At 48.0% G+C, this 26,278-nt stretch overlaps 1 protein-coding gene across 1 annotated transcript; it reads right to left on the bottom strand.

Annotated features, from left to right (window-relative positions):
• Positions 1–337: 337 nt before the first annotated feature.
• On the bottom strand, positions 338–21,668 carry TOMM34 (translocase of outer mitochondrial membrane 34). Its single transcript, XM_082671398.1, has 7 exons — positions 21,434–21,668; positions 16,483–16,582; positions 15,214–15,366; positions 12,117–12,286; positions 6,990–7,137; positions 1,491–1,617; positions 338–1,247 (listed from the first exon to the last, which is right to left on the bottom strand). The coding sequence occupies exons 1-7, from the start codon at positions 21,558–21,560 to the stop codon at positions 1,143–1,145; spliced, it is 930 nt and encodes a 309-aa protein (XP_082527524.1). The 5' UTR covers positions 21,561–21,668; the 3' UTR covers positions 338–1,142.
• Positions 21,669–26,278: the final 4,610 nt, after the last annotated feature.

Genomic DNA, 26,278 nt, shown 5'->3' on the forward strand with positions numbered 1-26,278 from the left:
TTGACTTCCTCAGGGACCCCTTTTCCTCCACGGGGTCAAACCTCCCTAGTTGAGGAAGGTGTTGCGACCACTCCTGCAGAACACTTAAGCCGGCCGCGGTTTCACTCTCGTGTGAGTAACTTCCTGCGTCCCATGGGACAGTCAGCCCTCCGAGAGCAGGGACCGTGTCTATTTACTCACCGCTGTTTCCCCAGCACTATACGTAGGGCCTGGCCCATGCAGACATTCCAGTAAATCTGATCAAAGAATGGATGAGTGCTCCATAAGCAGTCTTTTTTTAAATTATTGCAAAGTTCCAAAATGAACCAAAACTGAAAAAGCATAAATGAAAGTACAACAGACGTTTATGTAGAAAACATTAATGCAGTAGCTTCAACACAGGGTTCAACAGAATCAGTCAGTTCAGTTCAGATTAACGTCAGCATATTACAAGGAACTAAGAAGCCTCGAGGGGTCCCTGCCCGGGACGGAAGGACACTGACTTCCAGGGGGCCTTTCTCCCTGTCTCGCCTTCCGAAGTGGCAGCCACACCTTCTGGCTCTTGAAACAGCTCAGGCGCCTCCACGCAGGGGGCGGCAGCACAGAGCCACAGACAAAGCCGGCCAAGGGCCAGGTCCTGCATCCCCACCAAAGGAGGGCTCGGCCAAAAGGCACTGGGGCTTAGAACACAGAGCGCTGTGCCAAGGACCGGGCAGGGACAGCAGCGCTGGAGACCAGCTCAACAGGCTGCTTTGGGTGTAGGCGGGTCAGGGCTTCCCGGTGCCCCCCACGCCCCAGCCCAGGTTGCTCAGGTGGACCACGGTGAGGGTGCCTGGTGACGCTGGAAGGGCAACTCGCTCTGGAGCGTGCTGGGCAGAGACAGAGCCGAGGGCTTTGCCTATGAGGACCTGTCTGTGTGACCCGCTCGCTGTCTGCAGCACAGGGAGTTCGGAACAGGGAGAGACCTTTCCAACAAAACGTCTTGTTTTTGACTACACTGAGCTTAATGTGAACAGGCAAGTCCTCTTGAGGGGTGGGAGGCCATCACATCTCTGAGGGGCAGAGGAGGGTGCTTTGGAGCTTGCCCTGGGGCATGCCGGGTCCCGGGAGCAGGCACGGAGGAAGGTGGTCAGGCAGAGGTGTCCTGCTGCCCCTCTGGGTTTTCAGTTTAAGCTCCGGTTAACCTCCTGCCGCAGCTTCTGTGCGGGACCGTTCCTGGGCTCAATCTGCAGGAGGTTGTTGATGTCCGCAAAGCTGGCTTTATAGTCCTGAGAGGAGAGAGGGGGTGTGGGGATGGAGCCCTGGCCCAGGGAGACCAGGCGGGGGTGGGGACCGCTGCTGAGCCCGCAGAGGGTTTCTGCACCCCAGGCTGGAGGCCTGCCTGGAGCACCCGGGCCCCTGGACCAGAAGGCACGTGGCAGGTACGCCTCACCTTAGCCGTGCTCTGGAGGTGCCAGCACAGGCACAACTGGCTGGAGCCCTGTTGGTGCCTCCGGCCAGAACCTCTTTACCTTGAGTGCCTTGTAGGCTTGAGCCCGTCTGTAAAACGCCTTCACGTTCTTTCCGTCCAGCCTGAGGGCTTCCGTGCAGTCCTTCACGGCCTCCTTGTACTGCTTCAGCACCAGATGGCAGAGCGCCCTGAGGGGAAAGAGCGGGCCACGCAGCGGTCTGAGGAGCGCCCTGCGGCTCCCCGAACACACCGTGCTGGGTGCTTCCTACCTCCCTCAGTCCTCACAGCCACCCAGCCCCTTCTGCAGAGGTGACGCGGCTCAGAGGGTTGAAGGGACGCGCCAAGCTTCCACCACTACAGAGGGGCAGACCTGGGACTCAACCCGGGCTCGAATGACCCGAGATCCTGACCCTGTTCGGTGCTATTGTTCTCTCCGCCTTACACTCCCACACTGTACTCTTTCAAGCTATAAAAGGCTTCCCGAAACGCTCCCCTTGATAAAAAGTTATCTACCTCAAGAAAAAAAACAAATACACAGGCTCTAAGTAAATAGCAGGCATGCTGACGTGTTAGGGGCAAAATGTAAAGATGTCTACAACTTACGCATCAAAGATGATAAAGTGGATCAATAGACGGCTATAGTGACAAAGCAAATATAACAATATTCTTTTTAACTGAAGCGTACTTGATTTTATAACAATGTTTATGAATTTAATTGGGAAGTATATGGGTGTTCAATACATAATTCATTCAACTTACATTTTGAAAATTTTCACATTCTGCATCAACTGGGCGGGGGGAAAGTATATATTTGTATCTCTCTCATTCAATTTTAGTCCTTTCCCCCAAAGATAATCACTAAAAACAAAACAGATATCCATTCCACCTCACTTTTGAATGGATACGTAGTATTCACTTGTATGTACCATAATTTATTTTATTAATTCCTTATCAGTAGACATTTTTCACTGTTTCCAGTTTATAAATAAACGATGCTACCATGAACATCCTTGCGCATAAATCTTAGACGCCTATGAGGAGGGACTGCTGCATCAAAAGGTACATACATTTACATTTTTGATTATTACCAAAATGCTCTCCAAAAACCAGCTGACCCTTGAGGAACACGGGTTTGAACCGCGCAGGTCCACTTATATGCAGATTTTTTTCAGTAACAAATTCTACAGTATTACGCCATCTGCATTTGGTGGACTCCATGGATGCAGCAGAACCGCAGATGCGAGAGGATGACTGTGAAGTATGCTGAGATTTTTTGACTGCAAGGAGGGTCAGTGCCCCCAACAGCCGCCTTGTTCAAGGGTCAAGTGTACTTAAGAACAGTTACTAACAGAGACTATTTTCCTGCAACTGTACCAACCCTGGGTCTCAACCTTTAGCTTCTGCCAATATGAAAGAAAATAGCATCTGTTTTAATGTAGTTGCTTTAAATATAGGTAAAGCTGAGTGTCTTTATATAAGATTTTTAAATCTTATGAAATAAAATTTATCCAACTTCTTTAATGACTTCTGTGGGTCCCCCTCCACCACCACCAAATACCTTCCCCACTGCAAGACAGTTAACCCACACACTGTTCTAGAACTTAATGGTTTTACTTTTTACATTTGAAACTGTGATCCACTTAGAATTTATTTTAAAAAAAGGAGTGAGGGTAGGGATTCGGGTTCCTTTTGAACTCTCTCCAGCCAACCCAACACCATTTATTGGATAATTCCTCTTTTTTTCCCACACTTTATCATATCTAAATTCTCTTATGCTGTTATTCTTTTCCTGACAAATTATGGAGTTATTACCAAAAATGTAAAAAAATTCTAGTATTTTCACTGAGATTGCATGGAACTTATAAATCAACTTAGAAAAAGCTTCTCCTTGTAACCATTTAAAAGCAGGCACAAATTCTGTGGCATTCTTCCCATTGAAGAGGTCCTATGTTCTTTCCTCTTGAATGTAGGCAGGTTCTGTGACGGTTCTGACCAATGAGTACAGAGGAACGTATGAGTCCCAGTGGTCGGCTACAGGGGTCTTGTAGCGTCAGCCTGTTCTCTGGGAACACCTGTTCTTGGAGCCTTTAGCTGCTATGCGAGAAGCCAACCACCCTGAGGCCACCATGCTGTGAGGACACTCAAGCCAGCATATGCGACAAGGCTGCCAGGAGAGGAGAAAAAAGGCTCCAGCTTGCTCTATCAGTTCCATTCCCCAGCCATTTCAGTCATCCCAGCCCTGGTGCCAGATATGCAGGAGAAGTGTTTAGATGACTCCAGTCCCAGCTACCATCTTGTTGACCCTGAATGACAGACCCGGAGTAAGAACTGCCCTTTCCGAATTCCTGGCTCACGAATCATGAGCAAAATAAAACAGCTGTTGTCAGCCACTAAGTTTTAGAATAGTAGTCCCTGATCTAAATTTGAACATAGAAGAATTCTAAGGAAACTAAAGTGTTCTCTCAATGGACTCTGGTAATTTAAAGAATTAGCCAAATTTCTGGGAAGCAGAGGAACCACAGTATAAGCATTAGGTACTATTTGGTAACTTCCGAATATAAATGCTGCAATGAAAATAACATATGCACTCCAAAGATTATATTCAAGATGTGAAAAACGCATAACTTTGGCCTATAAAATAAACACCCTTGGCTTTTGGTAAACAGAATGATTTTGTATCCAATCAGAAGGGTTTTCATTATGAAGGAGACAAGTGAGTGAAAAGGAACTCAGGCTTTGGAGTATAAACACCTGACTTAAATCGCAGCTCCACCATGTATCAGTTGTTTAACTTTATGATCATTTAATTCTAAAATTAAATGATCTGGGACCATGACCTAACCTGAAGGACTAACCTGAAGGACTGCTGTGAGTACTAAATGAGACTCTTCGGAGGTCCATTCAGGGCCTGGCAAATTGTAGGTGCCAAGTACCTGACAGTGATATCCACTCAGGTATCAACTGTACAGACAGAACCGGAGCCTAAGATGATGCACTGGTCCATACAGATGCATATGTACGAAGTGGAGCATTAAAATGGCATCCAGGATGTGGTATATTCCGCCACAATGGATAGGAAATTGATCTGTATAAAGTTTTCAGTCTTCTAAATTAAATTTATACAATCAATGTAATTACATTCAGTCTTCTAAATTAAATTTACACAATCAATGTAATTACAATGTAATTACAACCAAAAGCCCAACAAGATACGGTTTGGAATTTATCACAGTGAACCTAAGGTTTAGCTAGAAGATCAAAGCTGGGAAAATAGCCAGGGATACTCTGATTAAGAAGATTAAGGAAAAGACCAGCCCTACAAGATATATTGCAAAGCAATAGTAATTAACAGTGTGGCACAGACATATTTGCATGAAAATCAGTATTTAAATAAAATCAGTATTTAAATAAAACACTGTCCTGAATGTGGTAAAAATCCAGGAAAATGGGTTAATAGAGGTCTCCAGCAACATGAGGTAATAAGCAAGGCCAGAGAGCCCACAGAAAGAGGAGTTAGAAGATGATGCTGGACTTCCCTGGTGGTGCAGTGGTTAGGAATCTGCCTGTCAATGCAGGGGACACAGGTTCGAGCCCTGGTTCAGGAAGATCCCACATGCCGCGGAGCAACTAAGCCCGCGCGCCACAACTACTGAGCCCGCGTGCCACAACTACTGAAGCCCGTGTGCCTAGAGCCCATGCTCTGCAACAAGAGAAGCCACCGCAATGAGAAGCCTGCGCACCGCAACGAAGAGTAGCTCCCGCTCGCCGAAACTAGAGAAAGCCCGCGCGCAGCAACAAAGACCCAACACAGCCAAAAATAAATAAATTAAAAAAAAAAAAAAGATGCTGCTGCACAAACATGAACAAAGGGGCTGCAGCCCTTTTTCCCGAGTTAGCCTGGCTGACTGAGGCACCTGGGTCCAATTGGCCAGTAAAACCACAGATCCAAAATGCCAAAATCCATGCTTTAAAACTAAAAGTTCCCTTTTCAACTCATTTGGCAGCAAAACCTGACCTGAACTTACATGAGGCTGCTTAGGCTTTCTTTACACCATTCCATGTGATCCTGGAATTTCCATATGTTTCACTGCAGAAACACTTAACGATGAACTTCCGCGAGATGCCCAGACCCTGCTGGAGTGTTATGGGACTCAGCATATGCACTATGATACCTTCCTAAAATCGGAAACACATTTTATCCCAAGAGTTTTGGGTAAGGAACGGTGAGCCTATAGGAGACCCAAGATTTCTGAAATAAAGAGTAATGATGGGAAGGAGAAACAGACTCACAAGATTTATTAACGACTTATAACAAATGTTTGGATCAGATCTGGTCCCTTGCTGAATGTTTCAAGCTTCTGACAGTAAAACTAACAGATCTCACTGGAGCCAGGTTCCAATTCTGTCTCCGCCATTTACCGGCTGGGTGAGCTGAGGAAAAGCCCTTCCTGCTCTGAGCCTTGGTTTTCTCAACATTAAAACAAGATGAGCATCTACTACCAATACCTTTGAGGGCTACTGCTGAGCAGGGACTCCTACACAATAAAGAGACAGTACCCTGGCTCCCAGGCTCTCACTGTTGGTGGAAAGAATCACCGACCACTGGCAGCAGCTCAGGGCCGCAAGTCCAGGCTAGACTGGACCCTTCTCTCTTGCTCAGGCCAGGCAACAGTTAATCCATACCCTGGGTTCTGCCCTGGTCCTCGCAGACAGACAGTGCCAAAACTTCTAACCAGAGGGTCTTGGAGAAGCCCACGGGGTGAGAGTCGGGGAAGGTGCAGAGGCTTTGATACTTGTGTTGGGCGTGTGTTTGCATAGCAAGCCCATAGCTTTTACTCACATCCTATGTTTTTCTGGTTAATGAAAATTTGGGGGGTGGGGGGGCGAACAAAGCCTAGGCTCCCCATGGGCACCCCTCAGTTTCTGCCCTTTAAGAGAGTGAGTGCCACTGGCAACGCCTATCCCACCGTGACCAGAGTGTGAATGCACGTTTTGAGCTGTAACACACAGGCATACCTCGTTTTACTGTGCTTCACAGATATTTTGCAGATATCAAAACTGAAGATTTGTGGCAACCCTGCATCGAGCAAGTCTACTGGCACCATTTTTCCAGCAGCATTTGTTCACTCATGTTGATAATTCTCACAATATTTCAAACTTTTCATTATGATTATACTCGTTACAGTGATCTGTGATCAGTGATCTTTGATGTTACTACTACGACTTGCTCACATGATGACTGGCAATTTTTAGCAATAAAGTATTGTTAAATTAAGGTACGTACGTTGTTTTTTAGACATAATGCTATTGCACATTTAACGGACTACAGTATAATGTAAACGTAACTTTTAGATGCACAGGCAAACCCCAAAACTCGTGTGACTCGAGTTATTGCGATATTTGCTTTACTGTGGTGGTCTGGAACTGACCCTGCGATATCTCCGAGGTATGCCTGTAACTGACTAAATGCTGGGATGCAGAGCCCGTCACAGTCTAAGAGAAGACTACGGGAGAATGTTCAGTGTCCTGAAATCTCCCAGGCCAGCCGTGTGGAAGGTACCTGTTGCTGTACGTGGCGGATTCCAAGTTACTAAACCAGAGGCTCTCATTGTACTTCTCAATCGCTTGCTTATGGTTCCCCTTCTTTACAAGCTCATTGCCTTCCTCCTTCAGAACTCTGGCTCTCTCCACATCCCCAGCAGAAGGCACTAGATACAAATTCAGAAGAGGAAAAAACCATGGAGCAGGTGCCCAGCTGAGCTCCAGGAGATCTCTTGGGCAGCGTCTCTTCTAAGCCGTCTACAACACTCTCTCCCCAGAGCGTTCCTGCACCGTGTAAAGCATCCTGCCTGAGTAATGAGACCCCCGATCAATGGCTTCTGGGATATTAAACAGTTTTTCCTTTGGAAGAGATTGGGATTCCTGATATAAACATACTTTTACACACACAATGATAAATACACAATTAAAAAGTAACCCAGGTTCTGGCCTCAGCACTGCCACTCAGTAGCTGGAAGTCCTGTGTGACCTACCTAATGCTTCTGGACCTCAATTTGCTCGCCAATACATTGGGGGCAATATCTACTCCACACAGGGCTACTGTTAGGATGAAATGTGAGAAAACAGGAGAAAGTGCAGAGCACCCTATAAACTTAAAGTAGGAGAATAAGTGAGAAAGTATTTAAATAAACAAGCATCTGGTAAAAATGGGTGAAGATCCTGCGCTTCCAGAAAAGGGCAGAGGTATCTGCTACTCCTCAGTTGTTTTGGTCTAAGCCTGTGAGTGTTCTCCCCAACTCGACACCTGCAGCTGTGCCCCAGCCTTCGGGGTGGCGGGGTGGGGAGAGGGAGAAAGGGAGAAAAAGAGAGAACAAGGTGAAATGCCAGCTGCTCCACCTGGCCTTGGGGCCCTCCACTGCACTGCCCCAGTTAATTATTCCAGCCCCAGCTCCCATATAACCTGCTTTTTCAATTTTTAAAAACTATCTTTATAAAATACTCAATACTTATGACAAGGGTAAGGTTTTAGGAATAAAACTAATACCCTTGAACTCATCCCTCACCTTAAGAAACAGAACATTTACTAAGACCTTTGAAATCCTGTGAGCCTCTCCCACAATCAATCCACCCCAGGAGGAAACCATCGTCCCCAGTTCTGTGCACACCAACCCCCCCGTTTTCTTGGTTAGTTTAACTATATATACAATCGTATCTATAAACTGTTTATTGTTTACGTTGTTTTAGAACTTCACATAAAGGAATACATAGTTCTATGTATTCTTTTTCCCCTCAAAATTATATTCCTGAGATGCATCTGTGTGGATGCACACACCTGTAACTCCTTCATTCATTCCCACTGCTGCAATGCAACTGACTTATCCGTTCTACTGTTTATGGAGACTTGGGTTATTTTGCTTTTCGCTCTTACCAAATTTTTTTAATTAAAAAAAATATATTTATTTATTTATGGCTGCGTTGGGTCTTCGTTGCTGCACACGGGCTTTCTCTAGTTGCGGCGAGCGGGGGCTACTCTTAGTTGCGGTGCGCGGGCTTCTCGTTGCGGTGGCTTCTCTTGTTGCGGAGCACGGGCTCCAGGCACGCAGGCTTCAGTAGCTGTGGAACGCGAGCTCAGTAGTTGTGAGGCACGGGCTTAGTTGCTCCGCGGCATGTGGGATCTTCCCGGACCAGGGCTCGAACCCGTGTCCCCTGAATTGGCAGGAGGATCCTTAACCACTGTGCCACCAGGGAAGTCCCTCTTACCGAATTTCTGCTCTGAACGTCCTTGTACATGCCTCCTTGTGCACACGTGCAGGAGTTTCTCTAGAAGCAGAGCCAGTGGGTTGCAATGTGCACACACCCTCAGCTTCACCTCGGCTCTGCAACGCACCCCGCACTGCCCCACGCTTGTCCCCGCTAGCCACCAGCGACGCCCCACCACTTCATTCTCTCACTCCTTCCACTGCCTCTGCCAGAAACCCCCTTCCCTTCGCGCCTGAAGAGCTCACCCTTTCAGGCCCAGCTCAACCTGTCACCTCCAGGAGCCTTTCCCCAGCTCTCCCAAGCACACTGATGGCAGTTCCCAATTTGAATTCCTCAAACATTAGAGACTCTAAAGCACCTGTTCTTCCTCCTGTATTTTATTATTTTTTAAAATTTATTGAGATACAATTTATCTACCATAAAATTCACCATTTTAAAGTGTACAAATCACTGATTTTAGTGTATTCCCAAAGTTAGGCAACCATGACCACTACCTAATTCCAGAACGTTTTCATCACCTCCAAAAGAAACCCCATACCCATTAGCAGCCCCTCCCATTCATTCCCCTACCCCCATCCTCGGTAACCACCAATCTACTTTCCGTCTTTTAGGATTTGCTACCGTGGACATTTCATCTAAACGGAATCATACGATATGTGCTCTTTTGTGACTTCCTTCACTTCGCATAGTGTGTTCAAGGTTCATCTGTGTTGCACCATGTATCAGAATTTCCTTCCTTTTTATGGCCAAGTGATGTTGCACTGTATGGATATACCACATTCTGTTTATCCATTCATCATCTGAGGGACATTTGGGTTGTTTCCACTTTTGGGCTGCTATGAATAATGATGCTGTGAACATTTGTGAACAAGCTTTTATGTGAACGTGTGTTCGATTCTCTAGGAGTGGGACTGCCGTCGCGTAGCTCTTAAGTGTATGTTCGTTTTAATGCATCTCGTGTGAAGCCCTTTACACACATAAAGCTTTCAGCCCCGGCTTGGGACTTGAGTGAGCAGATAGGAACCTATCTCACCAACAACACGTGGTGGGGTCCAAGTCAGCTGGAAAGCCCAGCCAGAGTCCCACTGGCAATTCTCTTTCCTCTCTCCCGTGCCCTGAGAGGCTCGATGCTCCTTCAATTCAAGATGCTGTGTATTTGATGACAATTCAGAGGGCTGGCGTAGGGGAAGTGGTGGCGGGAAAGTTTCTGTTGACACTGATTGTAAGATACCTCCTGATTTTAAAAAGTTAAATTGTTTGGGGGAGGGGAGAGGGATTATTGCATTTTTAGACTTGGGGAGATTAGTCTTACATTTAAAGGTTACCCCCAGAGGCCAACCCAGCATTTTTATAGAGGAGGAAAAGGAGGGATGGCTCCACAGCTTAGACAACAGTCCAGGCCAACCCGTACTGCTGAGGCTGCAGAGAGAAGTGGTGTAGACACAGAAGCAGCAGGCAAGGCTGGGCGGTGGTCCCTCTACTGAGCATCTCTGATGTGGCCTCCGGGGGCAGCCCGTGGAGAGAAAGGTTACTCTGTGCTACGTCAGACACTAAGCAATAGGTATCTGTTCCTTAATTCTCCACACCATGGTGTCACAGGAAAGGCTGAGGAGCTCCAAGGGGCAGAGCCCAGAGAACCCTGGACTCCAAGCCCAACCCTGTTCCTTCCATAATGCCACGTATTACTTCACCTCCCTGGGCCTTGGTTTCCCGATCTGTGCCGTCAGGAGAGTGATCCCTTCCCTGCCTGAGTCACTCTGTCATTATCAGGACCAAACGAAATGAGTTAATAGGGAGGTGAGCATTCTTTAAAATGACGGACACGTGGGTGATGACGTATCATGGGCCTGGATTCATTTAAGCTCATTGGTCTATTCATGCCACAGATATTAATAAGCACCTGGTTAGAGTTCAACCTCAACTACCTCTTAAAGTAACTACCACTACATTTTTATTACCTACTGTACGCTTTGTTTATCTAAGTCACTCTAACCTCAGAAGAAGCTCCTTAGGCTTCCCTCCTAGTACTCATGCCTCCTACTCCCTGCCCAATACTCACGCCTTCCTGAAACCTGGGTCTTTATAGTGGTCTCCTTCTCGGGACTCTTTCGACGCATTAACGTTTTGGCCTTCCTCCTGTATTTTAAATTGCTCTGTTTATGCGTCTCAGTCTCTCACTGGGCCGAGAGCGTCCCGAGGGCCTCTCTGGGCCACACTGCTCAGCACAGGGCCTGGGACACACCTGGCTGTGACTCCAACAAAAGAATGAAGTAAATGGTAGGTGCACTGAAGGCGTCGAGTTCATTAGCGCCCCACGTTCTCGTTCTAGGGAGGGAATTCTCCCCACGGCCAGATAGGTTTCCTCCTGGGAAGGGGAACGACTCCTGCCCTCCTGTACACTCGATGCAAGGCTCCAGCCCCGCCTCCTCAATACCTCACCTCACATCCTCAGTACCTCACTTGCTGGGCTGGGAGGACTCCCCTGGAGCATTTAAAGAGTTTCCAGTTGCCCCTGCCTGAAGAAGGGCCTCTTGTTTTTATAGAGCTGAGGTGGACAGTCTCCTGTTTGGGGCTACCTGGCTTTGATCTTCCGTCTCTTACTCATCCTCCTCCAGGGACTCATACAGTGTGTGCGTTCCTCTAGCTATGGAGGTGGAGCAGATGGCATAGAGCTGAGCTCATCACAAAATCTCAAGCCCTGGTCACAGTGACTAGTGTAGGGAATGGCCTGTGACCACATAAGGCCAAAATGAATTAAGAAAAGAGGAGCTAGGGATTTGGGGGAAAGAAACCCTCTCTTAGGTAGCTATCAGAAAAAGAACTCTTTCTCTCCCTCTGGGTCATGAGGCATGGCACATGGATGCGAGTCAGTGAACTGCTACAGCTGTTGTACTACTTTGGAGGGAAGACTGCCTGCAGACAAAGACGATACACATTAGAGAAGAGCGCAGACGGAAGTGCAGAGAAATGGAGCCAGAGTCTGATGATGTAGTGAGCTGCTGGAGCAAGCCATGCCTGAACCTGAACTCCAGGCCTTTCAGTTATATGGGCCAATAAATTCTCTTTATTATTTTTACCACATGAAGTTTTTCTGTTCTTTCAACCAAAAACATCCTACATGATACATCCAAATGCTGCCGGAGGGATGAGAAGGGAACGAACACTGGATACCTGTGCGCCAGGCTGGGAGCTCAACGAGCCTCACATCACCTAATCCCTACACCTGTGGGGTAGGCTGTCTCATCGCCCACTGTAGAGCAGAGGAGACAATCTCTAGGAGGTTAAGGCCTTTTTGTTTTGTTTTTTACTTTGTTTATAGGATTTTTAAAAGAACTCATCTTACACGAGGCCAATTTTTACAGGATTACTCTAAAGAAAGTGGCTCTGGGGAGACTGGACTCTCTCCGGGCAGGAAGTCACAGCTTACCTCTGCTCTTCGTAGCTGTGGTTTCTTTGGATTTGCTTTTAGCTGTCTCTTTGCAGTCTCCCGAAGGCATACACTCCCACCTCTTCTGAGCGGAAACAGGCACCAAGGGGATAGAGGGCAGCTTCTGGCGCCACTCGGGCCCAAAGGAGTCCATAAGAGCTCTGGTCATTCTGGAAAGGCAGGCAGGATCACAGAGAGGTTTCCAGCTGGGTCAGGAAGATATTCCTCCTCTCATAAGCCCAAAGGAGGTATACGAGAGCCAGTTATCATCTGCCCCTGGTTTGAACCATCTCTTTGTACCCTTCTGACTCGCAGCAGGAAAGGAACAGGAGCCTGCCACCATATACGTCTTCTCAGGTCTGCCACCACGACACCCCCTCCCTGCCTGGCCCTCGCTTGTCACACTATGTTAACTTCAAAGGGATGATCTGGTGCTTGCTAAGGTAACTAAACCTGACCCCCAAGGGACCATGCATGCCCCAAGAACCACATGTTTTATATTTTCTTAATGAATCTATTACAAGGCCATGCAAAAACCTGACATTTGATTAACGCTCAGAGATTTTTTTTTAAAATGCAAATCTTACGTCATTCAAATTTTAAAATCTTTCAGTGGTTCCCATTTCACTAGGCTGGCAGGGCCTGAGGCCTGGTGCCCTCCCACCCCTCCGTTTTTATCGTGTGCCACACTGCCTCTCAATCCTCACGCTCAAGCCTTTGCATGTGCTCTCCCCTCCCCCCAGAAGAATCTCCTCCACTTCCCATTCCCCACTCCCACCTTCTAGGCTCAGGGACCATGCTGGTTTTGTTAACTGAACTCCAGCACCTGGCACATTACCTGGCACCCACGAGGGCCCATTAAGTAGGTGCTGAGTGAGTACATGAAGCTGACTGTAACTTCTGCTCCTACAACAGTGTTCCTGTGTTACTAGAATGAAGAGCTCACAGACTGGTATCACTAAATACTCAGGGGCTCTAAGCCCCCAAAGCTGTTGTTCTGATCGGCCCAGCTGCTTCAAAACTCTACCCTCCTCCACCGTTCTCCCTAACCCTCCACCTTGGACTTCCTCACACCCTAAACACAAACCTACCTGCACGGGCACACAATAATTCCTATTTCTCTCCCATCAAAACAGAAGAGCCGACAGGGCCAAACCCTCCACCTCGGCTCGGGAGCCATCTTTCCCTGCCTCTCTTGGGCCGCACTCGGCCGGCACCGCCCTCTCCCACGCTTGCATTCTTTCTCTCTACCGACCCCAACGCTCAGCAGCTAGCTCCCTCCTCCCGGACGGACCCCTGACGCGGCAGCTACACTGCTCTGCCCCTTCCCAGCCAGGCTCCTTAGGCCCACTGCCATTTGGCTTCGGATCCCATTGAACTGCTTCCATCAGAATCACCAGTGACTTCATTCCTAAACCCCGAGTCTACGTAAGCTCATCGAAACACCTGATCTGAATGACGTCTTCATCCCCCTGAAACGCTCCTGCCTCCGTGATGCTAAATGCTCCAGTGTCCTCCTCCCGCTCCCGCTGCTGTTCCTCTGTACGGCCCTCAAATGCTGGATTCCTCAAACTCCATCCTCTTCCCCCCACACACTTGCTGTGGTGCTCTGTTTTTTCCCCACAACCTCAAGCCGCCCCTATGCTGATGACCTTCAGATCTCTATGTTCGGCCCGTATTTTTCCCCCTTTGCTCTGAATGCATGTAAATGCCCAGCCGGCTTCTTGCTTCTCTGGTCTCTGCCCCACAGTCACCTCCCACTCAGGGTGTCAACCACCTGGACGCCTCCTCTCTTCTTCCCTTCCCCCCACCCTCCAACCGCCAACACTTGTTGAAATACCACCTGAGTGTCCCTGAATTGGTCCCACTGTTCTACATCCACCATCTCTCCTGGATTACTGCCCGCCCCATTCCTATTCTGTTCTCCTTCATGGTCGACACAGCGGGCAGCCACTCAGCTTTTCTCTCAAATCTGCTCATGTTGCCCCCCTGCTAAAGACCCTTTCACGATGCCTCACTGTGTCTGGATTAAATCCAAGCCCCTGGACACAAGGCCCTGTGTGATCTGGCCTCACCATCCTTCCTGAACCGAGCCACTCGCGCACAGCGCCATGAGCAGTGGACTTCTCGCAATCCCTCTAAGGCCTCCTACTCACCCACCTCGCACACGCGGCCCGTGCTCCTTGCGGGCCCCTGGCCCAGAGCACTACTCATCTCTCTGTCTCAGCTCACCTTCTCTGGAAAGCCCTCTCTGGACTCCCCCTGGCTGTTAGGCGCCTTCTACCACAGCACTCATCACACTGCAGGTTTGCCTATGACTGACTGCTGTCCTCCTGGAGACCAGGAGCTCTACTAGGGCAGGAAGAGGTATGTCTCAGTCATCGGCCCAGGCCCTAGCACAAAGTCTGGTACATAAGTGGCAGATTTTGTTGAATGATAGAGACTAAAAGGAAGCAGAGAGAAAACAAGTCAAGCCAGAAAGGACGCACTAAACAGATACCATGGAGTCCTGTTCAGGGTTTCTGTTAGTGTGGTGTCTGGCTTTCTAACAGCCCATGCAAAGAGGGGAAACGTGACCAGTTACCCAAATGAGGGCATCTGCTCAGAAGACCAGAAAGACATTTCACCTGACGGGCCTTGTGAAGGGGTCACAGTATAATATACTGAACCATATCCACAAACAACAGCCCTACAGCCTGGGGTGACAGCTGCTTGTTCTGTGTCTTACTCTCCCCACTCTAGTTAGCTCTTTGGAGCAAGTGGGGTCTACCTCTTTTTTATATTGGTATTCCCCACTGAACCCGGCTGAAACAGAGCTCAATTAAGTACGACTGTGTGAACGCATTTGAGCATCTAGGCAAAAAAAAAAACCACACAAAAAACCCCAAGACCCCCACAACTCAGTCATTCTGACCCCTTAAAAACCTGCTAAAATACAACAGCAGACTGTCCTTCCACACTTTCTGCACATGCTCATTAGGAGTTTCTAAGGCTAGCCCAAAGGGATCCTCCCAGAAGACGACCAAAGCAATGGTTCCAAGCTAATCAGGGAGGACAGGACATCTCGGAGAGACTGACCACAGTGGCCCAGGCTCACCTGCTGCTGCCTTCCAAGGCTGACGTCACACGGTCATCAATCTGCAGCACGGTCAGGTAGTCCATGTAGGCCAGGGTGTACTTCTCCAGGGCCTCGTAGGCCGACGCTCGCCGCAGCAGGGGCTTCATGCCAAAGGGAACCAAGGCCAGCGCTCTGGGACAGGAGGCAGAAATGTCATCGGGCTGCTGAGTCACCAGGGCTCCCCGCCGCAGTTCCTGCCAGATAGGGCATCTGCAGCACTCAGTACACGGGAGGTCATTTCTGACAAGACAATGCTAGACGGTGAAGTCTTAGAAGAGGGACTTTTCAACTTAGACTGAAGTGGAGTAGGGAAAGAGGGCAGAGAACCACTACTGTTGTGAAATGTGTGCGCGTGTGCATCGATCTTCATAGCTGCAATCCCCCGAAATCAAGAATAAGTGTCGTGTAGCTTTCATGCTTCTATGTTTCTATAGAGCGTGGCCAAGTGGGAACAACAAACAGGCTTTGGAGTCAGATGGAGCAGTGTCTGAATTCCACCTCTGCCACTAACCACGTGACCCCAGGCGAATCACTCTACAGCCTCAATCCTCCACAACCCAGTTCTAGCCTGGGAAGGATGGCTGACTTACCCCACAGAGTGCTTATGAGCGCTCCACGAAGGAAACCTAGCACAGGGCCTGGTAAAACCAACTGAGCACAGGCTCCACGAGCATGCTCACCCTTCTCCTCCTCTCCCACCCATCACCAGGGCATGAATCTAAGGCAATGTCACAGGATATCAGATCTGAGAACACATTAAGGTACATGTGCTAGTTTAGCGATGACCACGAAGGCAATCTCAGATTGGCTTGAAGAAGAAAGTATGAAAAACTGTTTAACGTCCTCTACACCTGGTCATTGCTTACTTCTTTCGAGGCTATCTATTAAGCTCCATCCCTCTTTCTTTCTCTCCCTCCCTCCCTCTCTCACCCACATCCACCCCAGAAAAAAACCTGAGCAAGCCAGTCACTAGTCTGCAACTCCACCTCATTCCCAGGTCCCAGATCTCACAAAGCCTTAAAGGCCTACCTCTAACTGCCCACCCTACTCCTTTCAGCAGCAGAGCTGAGGCTCCAAAGACACAAGTCAGGGGCCACAAGGACCAAAGACAGCTTCCTATTCTCAGTGACCTGCTGACACTTAGTGACAGTTCCTAATATCTGTCGCAGAGGTAACTTGGTGGGACCAGAGAAGCCCAGCCTCCCCTCCCGAGCCCCCAGCACCCCAAAGTCAGCCCTGCCCGCTCACGAAGTGCAGTCCTTGATGCAGTCTATGCAGTTCCCGTCCTTCAAGTGGCATGCTGCTCGGTTGGAGTAGAGAACACTTTCTTTTTCTGGGTCTGAAGAACCTGCCCAAGTGGAAGCAGAAAGTGCACTATTAACAGGCTGGGAAATGGATGCCTCAGGATATCCGGAGTGCATCCACACCCTGAGCTCTCTGGGCTTTAGTAAACGGCAGCAGAGATGACTGTAACCCCATCAGGCTTGGTGGTCTGATGGGCTGGCAAGTCTGGCAAGGGAGTGAGAACACCCAGCTTCCTGCCATTCACAGGGCATCAAGCATCTGCTCACTCACTCAGCTCAGCACTGAACGTGGTACCAGGCCAAAGATCAAAATGAAATAGCTCAAAGAAATCCACGCTGTAACTACCTGGGGGGTGTGTGTGTGTGTGTGTGTGTGTGTGTGTGTGTGTGTGTGTAAATCCATGCTGTAACTACCTGGGGTGTGTGTGTGTGTAAATCCATGTTATAACTACCTGGGGTGTGTGTGTGTGTATGTGTGTGTGTAAATCCATGCTGTAACCACCTGGTGTGTGTGTGTGTGTGTGTGTGTGCAAATCCATGCTGTAACTACCTGGGGTGTGTGTGTGTGTAAATCCATGCTGTAACCACCTGGGGTGTGTGTGTGTGTATGTGTATGTGTAAATCCATGTTGTAACTACCCGGGGTGTGTGTGTGTTAATTTTAGTACAAGAAGCGTGTAAATCCAATAAAGAAGAAAGAGACGAAAATGTCATAAATGCTATGATAAATGGATCGAACAAGTGTTATGGGGACACAGAAAACTAATTCTACCTTCGCAGAGAGGACTTTGCCAAGTCCTCTGGGTCTGGCAGGACTACAGAGAACTTAATCAGCAGAAGGGCTCAAGCTATGCCATGGGGAAGAAATCATTACTGCCTTCCCTAAAGGCAGTCCTTATCCTTAGGAATCTCAGAAAGCTCTAGTCCTTTACTGTGGCCACAAGGATTTTCATTTCTAAAAATAATTTTTCAACCACTTCATACCCACTAGCATGAGCCATAATGAAAACAAAAAGTGGAAACTGTCAAGTGTTGACCCAGTGATTCCGATCCCAGGCACATACCCAGAACAGAAAACAAGCTCTCCTTTGAAAATTGTGAAACATATGGAAACCAGTATAACAGACAGTTGATATTCATCACTAAACTCAGCATACAATCTATTTGTTTCCACCTTTTTGTTTTTGATATGACTAAAGCTCCGCTCATCCCCACCCTTTTCCCTTTGCCCGCTTCCCAGTCCCCCAGAGGTTGGCATAATCCTGAACTTGGTATGTCACATTCTCATGTATGTCTATCTTTATTACATAGGTATTCACAGGCAAGACACAATATCACTTTCTTTCTTTTTTTTTTTTTGGCCATGCCGCACGGCATACGAGATCTTAGTTCCCCGACCAGGGCTCAAACCCTCACCCAGTGCAGTGGAAGCGCAGAGTCTTAACCACTGGACCGCCAGCGAAGTCCACTTCCTTTTAAAGCTTTCCCTAAGTGGCATAACCACTGGACCACCAGGGAAGTCCCTGTCCTTTTAAAGCTCTTCCTAAGTGGCATCATATTGCCTCTCCTGCAGCTTGCCTTTTTCACTAAGTATCATGTTACCATACTGATGTATGATCTCTTTCATTCAATACCAAATATAATAAAATTATCTTCTTTTTTCTCTTATTTTTGCCAGGCCCCGAGTGAGATAGCAAAGTACAGAGATAAGTAAAATACATCCTTGCCCTTAAGAAGCAAGCACAAGTATTCAAAACTTGCAATCCATCTCAAGTTACCAGAGCACGGTTGCTCAGAAAACAGCAGTGGTGTGGTGGAAAGGGCATCAGAACCTACAATCCAGCCTGCGATCCTGCACAAGTCATTCAATCCCCCTGATCACATGTGCTCACCTATCGGATGAAGGTATCATTTCACAGACTTGCTGGAAGGGTTTGTTGTATTAGGTTGCTGCCTGCTCTCCTTTCAAGATCAGGGAAACTGATCAGAGAAATCAAGGGACTTGCCCATAAATTACCTAGAAAATCAGTAGCAGGATCAGAACCAAATTCTGGTCCCCTGCTGAATCCAGACATCAGGCCACCTCTTCTTGGGGCCCAGAATAAATCCATACAAAAAGACAAGTTTTTCCAGGCCAGCTGGGGTAGGATGAAAGAAGGCGGCAGAAATATCAATACCTCACATTCCTCAACAACTTTATTAAGTTGAGATGAAGAGCTGGGCCTACAGAGAAGTGTTCTAGAAAAAAAGACAGGGCAGTGGAGCAAAAGAGTGGCTTGAAACTGCAAAAATTCAAACAAAAAAGACTGAAACTTAGAGAGGATTTGGAAAAAAGTCTAGCAAAATGATTAAAAACTTGGACTTGGGAATCGGAGAGACCCACATTCAAATTCTGCCTCTGACATGTCTTCACTGTGTCAGCCCAGAAGAGGCAATTTAACTCTTCTGGATGCCTCATTTATAAAGCGTCTTACCCATAAGTTAGTATGAAGATAAAAAGGGGTAATGTCGGGCTTCCCTGGTGGCGCAGTGGTTGAGAGTCCACCTGCCGATGCAGGGGATGTGGGTTCGTGCCCCGGTCCGGGAGGATCCCACGTGCCGCGGAGCGCCTGGGCCCATGAGCCATGGCCGCTGAGCCTGCGCGTCCGGAGCCTGTGCTCCGCAACCAGAGAGGCCACAACGGTGAGAGGCCCGCGTACCGCAAAAAAAAAAAAAAAAAAAAAAAAAGGGGGTATTGTCTATAATGTCTAGCAGGTACTCAACAAATGCTAGCCAAGGAAATGAGAAAGAGGAGGAAGGCAAAGGGAAAGAGGTACCAACGAGGGGCTGAAAGGGGTTCCAATGAGGCTCTGGGATAAGACATTCTGGAGAGGCTTTGGGCAAAAGGCTGTTGTTGGCTGAAATGAGCCGGAGGCTGGGAGAACTGGTAACAAAAGGTTACTCCTCTGTTGAAAATCCTCCAGTAGCTTCCCATCAGGAAATAAAACCCAAACTCCTTATCATGAACTGCTATGTAAAATGCCTACACAATAAGGTTCTTCCTCTGTAACTGACCAAGTCTTACTACTTCCTCCACTGGCTCCCTGTGCTTTGGCTCCTGGAACACACCCGCTGATTCTGTCTGAGGCCTTTGAAATTACGGTTCCTTCAACCTGGAACGCTCGGCACCCAAGACTTTGTGCAGTTGGCTTCTTCTCACCATTCAGATATCACCCCAAATGTCACTTCTGCAAAGAAGTTGTCTTTGACCTCCCATTCTTCATAAAGGAGTTCCCCAGTCAAACCTATCACAGCATCACATCTGTCTTCTTCAACAGCCCTGATCATTATTGCACAGTTGTTGTTTGCTATTTACTAGCTTAAGATCACACCTGTGGCTCCCTCACCAACAAGGATGTATGACCCTTGAGAGGAAGGACCTTCTCCATCTTATTATACACTCATTACATACAGGTGCTGAACAAATGTTAATTTAAGTAAAGACTGACCCGTTGAGGAGAATGAGAGTTGCCTCAGGGATCAGAATGAGGCCTAAATATCAGAATGGGGTCCAATAGGACAATTAAAAAGCAGGCAGCTCACACACCTATCAGGATGGCCACTATCGAAAGAACAGAAAGTAAAATGTGTTGGTAAGGATGCTGAGAACTTGGAATCATTGTGCCCTGCTGGTGGGAATGTAAAATGGTACAGCTATTATGGAAAACAGTATGGAGGTTCCCTGCCCCCTCAGATTAAAAATACAATTACTATCTGATCCAGCAATCCCACTTCTGGGTATGTATGCAAAAGAATTCAAAGCAGGGCCTCAGAGATATCTGCACATTCATGTTCATCACAGCCAAGAGGTGGGAGCAATTCAAACGTCCATTAACAGATGAATGGATAAAGACAATGTGGTATATCCACACAATGGAATATTATGCAGCCATAAAAAAGAACGAAAGCCCGTCACATGCTACAACATAGATTATAATGTCATAGAGATTATTCAGTCACAAAAGACAAATACTGTATTATTCTACTCGTTTGAAGTACCTAAAGTAGTCAAAATCATTGACATGGAAAGCAGAAAGGTGGATACCAAGGGCTGGGGGGAGAGGGGGAATTAGTGTTTAGTGGGTACAGAGTTTCAGTGTTGCAAGAGGAAAAAGTTCCAGAGATTTGTTGCACAACGACGTGAATATACTTAACTCTACTGAACTCTACACTTACAGATGGTTAAGATGGTAAATTTAATGTTTTTTTAACCACTGTAAAAAATGTTAAAACATCTATTAATATGGAAATATGTTCCTGTTATGTCATTAAGTAAAAAAGAACCAGGAGGTCTTCCCTGGTGGGGCAGTGGTTAAGAATCCGCCTGCCAATGCAGGAAACACGGGTTCGAGCCCTGGGCCGGGAAGATCCCACATGCCGCAGAGCTACTAAGCTTGTGTGCCACAACTACTGAGCCTGCAAGCCACAACTATTGAAGCCCGCGCTCCGCGACAACAGCAGCCACCGCAATGAGAAGCCCGCGCACCACAACCAAGAGCAGCCCCCGCTCGCTGCAACTAGAGAAAAGCCGGCACGCGGCAACACAGCCAAAACTAAATAAATAAATTAAAAAAAAAATCCAACAACACACAGACACAAAGAACCAGTAATAAAACCATGTCACAATAATAATAATAATAAAAGTGGAAAGAAAGGCTAAGGAAGTTTCTCGTAGGATGCCCAAGCTGGGGGAAGGGGGAGGAATGGGCAGGTGGTGGGAGGGCCTGGTTGGCCAGTCGGCCTCGGGGTAAGGAAGCCCTAGGCCGACAGGGCCAGAGCGACGTCTGGGTAGCTGGGGCCGGGGGAGACAAGAGGGAGAAGGAAGCCTGGCGGCGAAATGGGGGGCCGGGGTCGCACCTTGCGCCTGCAGCATCCGTAGCGCGCGGCTGTAGAGTGTGGCGGCCTCGGCGAACTGGCCATTGCGGAAGCTCAGGTTGCCGGCGGCGCGGAGCTCCTCCACAGAGTCTGGAAGTTTGGGGGCCATCCTGGCGCCGGACAGGTAAACTGGGGGCTGGGCCCCGATTCCCGGCGCCGAGGCGTGCCCAACCGCGTCTGGGCGGAAGCACCGGCTGCGACTATTTGGGTGCAACGGCTACCCTGGCGAGGAGAGGGCGGGACGGAGCGGGGCACGGGCGGGGCCTGCGCGAACCCGAGGCTCCTAGTGCCCCTCCCTCTGCGCATGCTCAGTTCTGACCTAGCGCGGAGCTGCATTGGGGTCCCCGGAGATGCGCTGGACGTTTTGGCTTGCTAGAACCCTAAGGCTGAAACCGTGAACAGGTCCCTACTTGCCTGGTGTTTACATTCTAGGGGGGCCTGACTTGTAGTTACCTCATGAGCAAATGAAGGCGATAATCTCATAATGTGTTTAGTGCTATAAGGAAAGAAAACAGTAATACCATAGAAGGTGACCACGTGGAGACTTTATAAGTAAGGGGGGTGGGGAAGGCGTCTCCGAGAGACTAATAATTGAGCCGAGACCTGAGACTATTTAGGAAATGCTGTTTCAGACAAAGGGTTAGCAAGTGCAAAGGCACTTAGGCTGGAAACTGGCACCTAGTTATCTATAGATACTGATTTTATAAATGAATGCAATGATAGATTGATGTAAATCTTTCGCTGACGGAAACTAGCTTATCTTCAGACTCATTTGACTTCACTCTATGCCCCACTTACAGCTCCAATTTTTTTTAAGCTGCTTGTTGCTACCTGTGCATATTAAGCTGTTTCTTTTGCTTCTTAACCTTTGCTTATGCTCTCCTCTTCCTGGAATTCTTTTCCACTTTTTTCTCTTCCGTAATCCTGACTCAACCACTAATCAACTCAGACATCATCTCCTCCATAATCTCCCTCCTCTGCTCGTATTGCTCCCGGATTTTACTCCTAATTTAGCTCTGATTCTGTGATTGTCAGTGTCGATGAAAATTAATCAATAGTCAATCTGTGAAAGAAGTGGAAAATTTTATTTGAGCCAAGTTTGAGGCTCAAACCTGGGAACAGCACCTCAGCTCTGAGAACTGTCCCCCCATTAGAAGTCAAGGCACAGTTATATAAGTTTTTTGAGACAGAGGGCAAGTGTCATTGTGACCCCCTACAAGATCAAGAAGGAATGTTATCTTTTAAGAAGTTGTCTTTATGCTAGGAGAATGTTGCTGTTTATGGTTGAGCAGGTATTTCTGCTGATGGGGAGGTTTGGTTGATGCATAATGCAGATACACAATGCTCAGTAGCGGGGAGAGAGGAGGCCAAAGGGCAGAGAAAAATTTTTATGTTCAAATTTTTGTCTTGCCATAAAATGTGAATTTTATTTCACATCAGTTTACAGTTTTTCTCAGACTGTGAGGTCTTTAAAGGCAGGAAGTAGGTCTTTATTTTTCTCTCCCCAGACCTAATAGGATATGGCACCCAACATGCACTTATAAAGGTTTGTTGACAAAAACCTGGTCTCTGCCATCAGGTATTTAGTTATACAATTGACCCCTGGACAAGGAAGGAGTTAGGGACAACCAACTCCTGCACAATTGAAAATCCGTGTGTAACTTCACTTGGCCCTCCTTGTCCAAGGTTCTGCAGCCTTGGATTCAACCGACCTTGTGTTGTGTAATACTGGAGTATGTATATATATATATATTTGGCTGCATTGGGTCTCCGTTGCTGCACGCAGGCTTTCTCTAGTTGTGGCGAGTGGGGGCTACTCTTCGTTGTGGTGCGCGGGCTTCTCATTGTGGTGGCTTCTCTTGTTGTGGAGCATGGGCTCTAGGCGCGTGGGCTTCAGTAGTTGTGGCTCACAGGCTTCAGTAGTTGTGGCTCGCGGGCTCTAGAGCACAGGCTCAGTAGTTGTGGTGCATGGGCTTAGTTGCTCTGTGGCATGTGGGATCTTCCCAGACCAGGGCTCGAACCCATGTCCCCTGCGTTGGGAGGTGGATTCTTAACCACTGCGCCACCAGGGAAGCCCTGTGGTACATATATATTTTAAAAAATCCGCATGGACCCATGCAGCTCAAACCCATGTTATTCAAGGGTCAACTGTAATTATTTGTGTAAACTCATAACCCAACCAGACCTTAAACATTCTGAGAGTAGGGTGGCTCTTGCATCCGAATCCCCTTGCAGTCTGAATTTTGCCTGAGATTCTCCTGGCCCAGAAAATGGATCAAGATTTCTGTAAACCAATCACAATAATCTCATTCTTTTGCCAGTGATTGGGCAAGGGGTGAGCATGTGACCCTGATCTAGCCGAGGAGATAGGAGGATGTGTGCTGGGTGCTTATGGGAAATTTTTCCTTCCCTGATAAGATAGAGACACAGGACGTCAAAACAGCCTTTTTTGCTCTTTTTCTGTTGGGTTAAGGACATGGTACCAGGAGGTGTGGCAGCCATTTTGCAATTGTGAGTCAATAAGCCCAAGTATGAAAAGCCAACATGCTGAATCAGGCCAGAGAGGAAAGATGAAATCGATGTGCTTGTGCCCCTGAATCAACCCTACAACTGCTGACTTCTGGACTTCTTAGTTATAAACAAGATATGCTGTAAGGTCAGGCCACTCAAGATGGCTGTTCTCTTGCTCTCTGTACATCCCCTGGCGGACCAGGGCCTGCTGCACCTATACCCTACTCACATGACTGACCTTCCTCCGTACTTGTCCTAGGCCCCGGCTAATCATGGCTTATCAAAGGGGTGGTGAGGGGCATGCCCCTCTGCTGGTTTCCCCAGTAACTAATGAGCCCACCTGACATCAATTCCCCTATAACTGGTAATCCCCCCCCACCCCCCAGCAAAGACTGCCACTATGCCCTGCCTGCCGTGAACTGCACACGGGTGGGGTGTCACTCCAGGACCTTGCTTCAGGCATGTAAGCTCCCCCATCCATCAAACCATTGATGTCTCTGTTGCTGATTCCAGGTTCTTTCTTCGGTCTTGAAGCTGGGCAAGCACAGGCCTTGTAGGCCTGTGGGGTGCAGCCCAACAAATGCCACTGTGCCTTAAACCACCATTTAGATCGTTCTTTCTTTTTCAGTTGCTTGAGGCTGAATATATTCTAAGTGGTATACCAGACAAGTACACCTGAGGCAAGTTGTATTTTCCCTAAATGGCTGAAACAGTATTTCCAGTTCTCCATGCTCCTCCAAAACCTTGCCACTCCCCTATCAAGAGATGGAATCATATGTCCACTCTCCTTGAAACTGGGTGGGTCTTTGGGGGCCCCTTCAACAGGGGAAATGACATTATGTACCTTCCAAAGCTATGCCATTGAAAGGCATTACAGCTTCCTCCTGGCTCTTTCCAGAAATATACATTAGAAGCCAGCCTTTATTCTGTGAGGAGGCTCAAGAAAAATGGAGTTGGACCCCCATCCCTGATCACCAAGTGGGCTTCCAGCCAACACTAACAGCAATTTGTCAGCCATGTGAGTGAGCCATTTTGGACAGGGATTCATCCAAATTCTGACTGCCGCTGACTGACACAATGGAGCAGAGGAATTATGGGTATAATTCTTCATAGGGTCTTTTGAGGCTTAAGTGGTAGCTTAGAATTGTGCCTGGCACATAGTAGATTCTCAGTAAATGTTTTCCTCCTGTCAGGAGAATGGCTCCATTACTCCGCTTTTAACATATGGGGTCCCATACCTGGGTGACCCTGAAAGGTGGGTGATCAGGTGTTAGGTTTTGTAGATGGCATATCTTTGAGAAAAGCAGGACAATTAAAACCAGTGAGAGGCTGCTCTGGGTAACTTTCTCTGTGAGTAAATTAGGTGGAATCTTCCACTTTCTTAAACACTTGCTGATGGTGATGGCAACTGAGGATTTATGAACTTCCACAGCTGTAACTGGATCTCTGAGTGGAGAGGAAGCTCTGTCTCTCATGCCCAACCAGAGGGTCCAAGTGGTTGTCCAGTTTGGTGGTGCAGGCTCTGGAATCAGATCCATCTGGATTTAAATCCCCAAACCTATACTTTTAGCTATGGGAGCTTCACCTCTCTGGCCTTACGAGAATAATATTACCTAACTTACAGTGTTTAAGAATATTAAATGAGTTAATAGTAGAAGAGTACCGCAAACGTGATAAGCAGTGTCAAATAATTAATAGATAAGATTGGAGATAACGTTACAGGCTTGATATAAGGATTAAATGAGATAATACATGAAAGCAAGTACATGGTAGGAGCTTAAAAAACATTAGCTATTTTTATGTCCTCAAACTGACCGAAAGGTAAGGCTCTTAAAAGGATGCGGCAATTTGCAGGCTGATGCTATGTGACATCCAATGAGAGGTCATGCACGTTCCAGCCTCCACCTGGAACAAGAATTCAACCAGAAAGGAACGGTAGGAAACCACAAATACCTCCCGCGTAGAATTTGGCTTGTTAAGAATCCACAGTTCTTATCAAGCCGGTGCTTCGCAAGAAGCCTTAGTATCTCCGTGTGAGAAATGAGCGGCCGGGCCCGAGGCACAGATGGGTTCTTGGTTTCGAGACCGAGTGTCTTGGGCGAACAATGTCGCAAGAGACAAGGACGCCGTCCCGAGCTTGATTGAGGAGGCCTCCCCCGGGAGGAGGCTCCAGTGCTCCGCAGTTCCGGGTCCGCGCCTCGGCGCTCCACGTGACTCGGGTCCACACCACGTGGTCCAGGCCCGGACCTCGCGGCCCCGCCCCGCTCCCGCCCCGCGCGCCGCTTCCGGTAGGGGCGGAAAGCGGAAGTGTGGGAG

Source organism: Grampus griseus, assembly GCF_964374135.1.
Source record: "Grampus griseus genome assembly, chromosome: 14".
NCBI lineage: Eukaryota > Metazoa > Chordata > Mammalia > Artiodactyla > Delphinidae > Grampus > Grampus griseus.